This window comes from Tachypleus tridentatus, chromosome 1, assembly GCF_004210375.1.
Source record: "Tachypleus tridentatus isolate NWPU-2018 chromosome 1, ASM421037v1, whole genome shotgun sequence".
Taxonomy (NCBI): domain Eukaryota; kingdom Metazoa; phylum Arthropoda; class Merostomata; order Xiphosura; family Limulidae; genus Tachypleus; species Tachypleus tridentatus.
This window is the reverse complement of record NC_134825.1, coordinates 87,910,665-87,917,134: the sequence shown is the minus strand read 5'-3', so window position 1 is coordinate 87,917,134 and position 6,470 is coordinate 87,910,665. Positions and strand designations below refer to the sequence as shown.

Sequence of the window (6,470 nt, the reverse complement as noted above, 5' to 3'; positions counted from 1 at the left end):
TGATATACTGTAACCCTCCGAAGCTATAACTATGAATAACGCATATTAATCGGGAAACTACAGATACTTGATCAGGAACGTTTATAGATTTTTTAATATTACACACCGTTTAATTTATCACTGCACGTTAGTATTTTTATAAAAACATCGTATAACTTCTGCTGTGAAAAACGCACATGTGAACTGTACCGATATCAATTAGAAATTAATTCGCTAATCGTGAACCGTCGATAAAATATTCAATCCCAAACCAGATAGAAGACTCAATATTGTTTTTAAGTTTGCTAAACGTTTTTACATAAATCGCTATTTGTAATAACTTTTATTATGAATTGTGTTATTGTTTGTATTAAGAAACTAAACTGTGTATATTAATCTTGTTTACAAACGTCATAAGTTTATTACATTTCTACATTTAATTAATTTCTAAACTTGAATTACAATTTAACTCGGTTTTAGACTATTTGAAATCATAATACGTAACATTATAAATCGGAGACTCATATGGGATAATACGTAACAAACCAAAGACCAGATTGAGAGGTGCTAAACAGTGAGATACCGTGTGACATTTTCTTCAAAAACCTCAACCTTCAAAGAAGTAGCTGGTGCCAGAGTAGTAAAATGATAAGTTGTTCTCTGCATCTTATCCCATGGTCCTAACTGACTCCAAATTTTTCTACCTTTAAACAAATATTTCGTGTAATATTTATATACGTGATTTCTTTAATAGTGAAACATGCTTCTTGTAAAAAAAATTCGGAAAAAATTATGTTCTCCTTCATTTTAGATTTTACTGAAATATATTTGACTTTCTCAATCGTATATCATTATGTTCTCGCAACCGTGTTTAGAACATAAAACAACGAATAAAGAACGAAAACTGTGTTTGAAGCTTAAACTTAATGATAAAGTCTAAAGGTAAAAGTATCTTGTCGAGATGAATTTTTTTCTTGTCAGAGAGTGAAAATCTGTATATTATATGCATGCTTTATTACACAGAACGACAAACACAGATACTCATACAATTCTATATAAATACAAGACCAAAAATCATTACGTATGTAGTGTTTAATAGAAGAAATGCCATAGAGATATATATTCTACGTAAAAATGCAACATCATCTTAACAAAAATCTAAAATTCTGTTCTCCTTTACACTTCTCACCACTGAAGCTGTTCCTTATATTTACACCAATGCTAATATGCGTATATATATATATATTATATGCTCAAATGATCAGTTCAGCCTTTTAAAGTTGTTCTAAACCAATATTTTTACCTTGCTTTGTCACAAAGAACTGAATTAGTGTAATGTTCCTTATTTAAAAAAACAATACATTTGCATAAGGTACAAAAAGCAGATTAGATAATAATGCATAATACGTTCAAATTCTGGTCAAAACTTAAAACATCATAGTAAGGTTTCGGTGTGCTTTGTTTACTTGGTGTTAGACTTAAGAGCATTTGCGCTCTGCACTTTCTCTTCTGTTAAGAATAGAGCGTCTGGATTACCAATGTTATCATTAACATTCTGAAAGGTGATTGCGTTACCACAATGCACCGCCGTCTCCAGGTAAGTACAAGTTAGTGTAAGTTGATCAAAGAATGTCTGATTTCCACAGTAAAAGCTATACTGAAGCATTTTTCTGGCTCCATCTATTTCTTTAGGGTCACAAATGTGGAAAATCTGACAATTGTTTGATATATCAGCATAGTAGCCACTGTGGCTCTCATCACACACAAATGTTGTTTCGATTGGTCCAACAATGAGTTCAGCGCCGTCTGGAAGTTCGTAGGCAGTACGTTTCCTCTTTAAAATAAAATAAAAATAACACGTGCGTCAAATTCTAACTTGTAAGTGAAGTGAACAGGTTATTTATTTTTTAATTATTCTTCAATTAAAAAAAGAATTACAGACATTCCTACTGTTGATGAACTTTGAACACTTTAATTCATATTTAATTTTAGTCTGTTTTTTTTATTAAATTCACTAAAATCTCATAATTAATAACACTTTTGCTAGAGCAAAAAAATGGAGAAGAACATATTTTTTACGGTGTACTTTAACGTTTCGGTAAAAAATAACAGTATTAACATACCCGTGGTAACGATGAAGCGACTACTAAGCAGTACACGGCTGTAAAACATGAAGAAAATCGTAATTATTTATGAGTAAGGTATGTATATCTGAAACTAACTAACGCTAAAATGAGCTATAAAATGTACTTCTACCTGAACCAACATCGCCTGGTAGCTCGTAAACAGTACGTTTTCTCTTTAAGAATAAAACATTAACACATGCATTAAATTCGAATTTGTAAGTGAGGTGGACAGGTTATTTAATTTTTTAATTCTTCATCAATCTAATAAAGGATTACAAACAATTCTCCTGTTGATAATGGGTTACATTTATGAAAAGGACGAGCTATTAAAACATTTTTGGTTAACACCGAAGGAACGAATTAAAGAAAATAAAGTATGAGATGTGGAAAAACAAGCATGATTTTTAGGTAGCGTAAAAAAGTGAAAATCATCCCTTGAAGGAAATAATTTTTTTAGTTAGACGAGTTATTAATGTCGATGTTAATCTTTAACCAGACGGCCTGGCATCGCCAGGTGGTTAAAGAACTCGACTCACAATTCGAGAGGCGCGGGTTCGCATCTCCGTCACACCAAATATATTCGCTCTTTCAGCTGTGGGAGTGTTATAATGTGATGGTTAATCCCACTATTCGCTGGTAAAAGAGTAGCTCAAAAGTAGGCAGTGGGTGGTAATGACTAGATGTCTCACACTGCAAAATTAGGGATGGCTAGCGTAGATAGCCCTCGCGTAACTTTGCGTGAAATTCAAAAAATAAACAAACAAATCAGAACTGGAATTCTGGAAAGCCATTATATTTTACCCACTCTTTATAAATTTGTGCATATGAAAGTCAATCTTAATTTAAGAAATGTTCATTTAGAAGACCTCAATTCTTCAGTTGAAAAGTAAATACTGACCTATAAATACCACGCATTTCATTTTCTCTAGCACAGCTTCTCAGACTCCAAATTCACCTAAAAATATAGTTTTAAAGTTTGCCTTGTTATTTCTCTCGAATTGAATACTTTATCAGATAAAACAGTTTTTGATCTGGATTTTTAAATTAAAAAAATCTCCAACAATTATAAAATAACAAAATTAGAGAAAAATCAACTTTTTTAAAAAATGTCTTACAATATACCATAAACTATGAGAAAAACTAGCGTTGTGAAGGTATAAGGAAATTTTTTTATCAAAGTTAGTTAAATAAATGGCTTACTAAAATATAACATTTTCTAAAAACATTTACTGTAATTTAAATATCTAAACCACTGAGGACTAGAGTATATTTAAGGATTTTAAAAGATAGATGTTTTGTTTTATCTGTTTAAATGACCAAGAATACTAGTTCAACTAGTTGAAAGTTAAAAACAACAACTAGTAAGGCAAAGGTTATTGACAGTGCTTTCTGAAACATGAAATTCAACATGCAATTGTAAAATTTGCACTATGAGTGGTGATTTATCAACCTACTCAACCGCATGAATTTAGATTGCTATTGCTACATGAACAGTAAAAGTAATATCGTGTCACCAATATGAAGAATAACCCTACTTATGCTGGAACTATCTATTTACCTTGGGTATCTGGCTGAAATTTTTCTTTACTGGTGATGATACTGATAAAGCTTACACCGAGTTCAGCTTTTATAGCTGATTTTAAGTAGGTGTAATTAGCATGTGGTATGCAAATGGTCAACAATTGGAAACGAGGGTTTAGATTTTTTTTTTTCTAATCATGTCATTAGGAAGACATCTTGTTTGTTGGCCCTGGAATTGCTGGAAAGACGAGTTTTGCATAAGCACATACACATCAAATACGATGTCATTGAGCAAAGCAGATGTAACAGTTAACTCTTATTTAAAGAGTGGGGACACGAGTTCCTCAAGGATACCTGAGGAATCAGAATTCATCTTACAGAAAAACAGAAAAAACTTTACTCGTCGTCGTAAGAACAGTGCTCTTTCCCTCCCTTAACCTGTCAATGAATCAATATTTCAGCTGTTAGGTTATATTTTATTAAATCACTTAACAGAAACTTTTAGTATTTTTGTTTGTTTTGTTTTTGTAAAAACTACAAAAAGATCGACGGGAAGTAAATGTTTAAACATCGATACAAATGGCAAGTGTGTAAATAAATGTTTTCTGGCTACTATGAATTATGTATTATCTTATTCTAAGCTTATCCTATTTTATAGGTTTCATATTGACAGAAGAAAACAACGTAATACATCTATTTGGCAACCATGCGATCTCAATTTACTAAGGAGTTGTAATGCTAAACATCGGTTTCAATACTCGTAGTGGCTACAGCACAGACAGCCTAGTGGTAAACAAACACTAAGAAAAATAACAAACAAGTACAGCTACAGCGTTATGAAAATACCAAGAAATTGTAAAACATCTGTGCTATAAAGCTAATTCTGTAGTCAAACGATAATCATTAGACAAAGGGTTATATAACCTACGAATTAGCTGCTGCTGACAGTTGTATAACCTACTGATGAATCAACATAGACCATTAAATAACCCACAACACGCCAACATGGAGATTCATAGGACATACTCCATTTGTTAACATCGAGGTCTGTAGTGACAAATGTATAATTTAACATAAGGGTTATATAACTAAATGCGTGAGTAAACACGAAAATTATATAATCTATTCATGATTCAACGCACGTAGTTATATTACCTACTCCATGTACTTGATGTCATTTATTTAATAAATCCAAGTGCGAGGTTATGCGATCAACTATATGAATTCCTACTGATGGTTATGTGGTTCACTGTGTGAGGCAGCACCAAAAAGATACATAATTTAGCATTTTAATTTTAATTCTTCAATAAAATTGATCTATACTTTAAGCCCACTTTTTAAATATATTTTGATAAAATACTTCTTTTTTGATAATCTTAGTTTTAAATGTTTTGAACTAATTTATCTAAAATATAAGAGATAGTGAAATGTGTTGATAAATATTTAGCTAGACTTTATGCCAGAATGTTCTAGTAAATAATTACATTGTTATGTCACAAGAAGACCAAGTTTATCACGAAGATACAAATATATCACTATCATGAATACTAAATACTGTGCTTCAAATCATAACAATTTAACAATGAGGTGGTTTAATGTACGCATATAAGGCAAGAGTTAAAGGACCTGCATCTATACGCTAAAAAGTCCTTTTGGAAAAGATTCAATATATTGGCAATTCGTAAGTAATAATACAACTTTGGTATTATATCCCCTTTCCCTATATTTCGTTTGCATATCTATGGTGTGACTAACTCATTTTTCAGGACAAATAACAATACGATTCTAACAGCAGAGCGATGCGACTTTATTTAAATCAAAATTCGACATTTTCATAAAAAGAGGATGTTGGATGAATAATAGACTAGTATCATATTTTTACAGATAAAGTTTGGCACAAATGTAACAGAAACTTCCACACTTAAGATTAATTTGTTGCATTTACATGTTTAATAAATAAACCTAGTATTCTAAAAATGGTACTTCCAGTTCAATCTACACTTTGATCAATATATGTTATTGAGCTATCCTAGTTTCGAAGAATTTCACTCCTCATTAGTAATCCTAAACACAAGTTAACCAAAGAGAGATAAGCTGAATCTATATCGAAGTAAAAAGTATCAGATGTAATGCTAGAGTGAACGTGTCACTATTAGAAAAGCCTATATACTGGATAGGTGAAGGGGAGGAAATGTTTCATTGGCCACTGATAGTGACTACAAAATATACTCACACCAACAGAATGTTTGATAATTGTTATTATAACCAAATTAATCAAAAAGAAATTTGTGTAGAAATGGTTAAACAAAGATGTGTTTTGAAAATTGCAAAAATAAAGTATACACAAATATTTCCCAAGATATATGAAAATGCATTTTAAATGTAAAAAAAAAAAATGCTTGAAAACAGTTTTAGTTTCACCTCCTTGTAGAGCTGGTTAGTGGTAGGTTATAAGAGGGTCATCCCTCTCTTCAGCCAGGAAATTGAACTACGAAAGGAGAGAGAGCCCCGCTTCCCCTCGATGGACTCAGCAGATAGCCCGATGTAGCCTGATTTTAACGTTGTAAATCCGTAGACTTACCGCTGCAGACACATATAATAGCAGCGAAATTGATAGAACAAAGACATAAATTTGCATCAGGGGTGTTGGTCCAGAGTCAGGACCAGCTGATATAGGCCCAACTTATCCCTCTTTGCTTAACTGGTGTTCAGGGTTACTGATGAAGAGTGGAATTCTCCGAAACTAGTATAACCCAATAACACACATTGATCAAAGTGTAGATTGAGTTGGGCATCTCTTCAACTTAGGCTACAAAATTAAACAATTTTCTGAATACTAAGTTG

General features: G+C 31.9%; 1 protein-coding gene across 1 annotated transcript; it reads right to left on the bottom strand.

Moving 5' to 3' along the window:
- Positions 1-976: 976 nt before the first annotated feature.
- On the bottom strand, positions 977-3,759 carry LOC143255068 (U-scoloptoxin(01)-Cw1a-like). The gene is made up of 4 exons (XM_076510120.1): positions 3,664-3,759; positions 3,004-3,060; positions 2,103-2,140; positions 977-1,813 (listed from the first exon to the last, which is right to left on the bottom strand). The coding sequence occupies exons 2-4, from the start codon at positions 3,023-3,025 to the stop codon at positions 1,442-1,444; spliced, it is 432 nt and encodes a 143-aa protein (XP_076366235.1). The 5' UTR covers positions 3,026-3,060; positions 3,664-3,759; the 3' UTR covers positions 977-1,441.
- Between the last annotated feature and the right edge of the window lie 2,711 nt (positions 3,760-6,470).

Excerpts from the sequence above, each read along its gene's own strand:
- LOC143255068 (XM_076510120.1), bottom strand. The coding sequence starts at position 3,025 with ATGAAATGCGTGGTATTTATAG. Across the intron at positions 2,141-3,003 it reads GAAATGCGTGGTATTTATAG|CCGTGTACTGCTTAGTAGTC; the intron begins GTCAGTATTTAC and ends CATGTTTTACAG. Across the intron at positions 1,814-2,102 it reads TCGCTTCATCGTTACCACGG|AGGAAACGTACTGCCTACGA; the intron begins GTATGTTAATAC and ends TTTATTTTAAAG.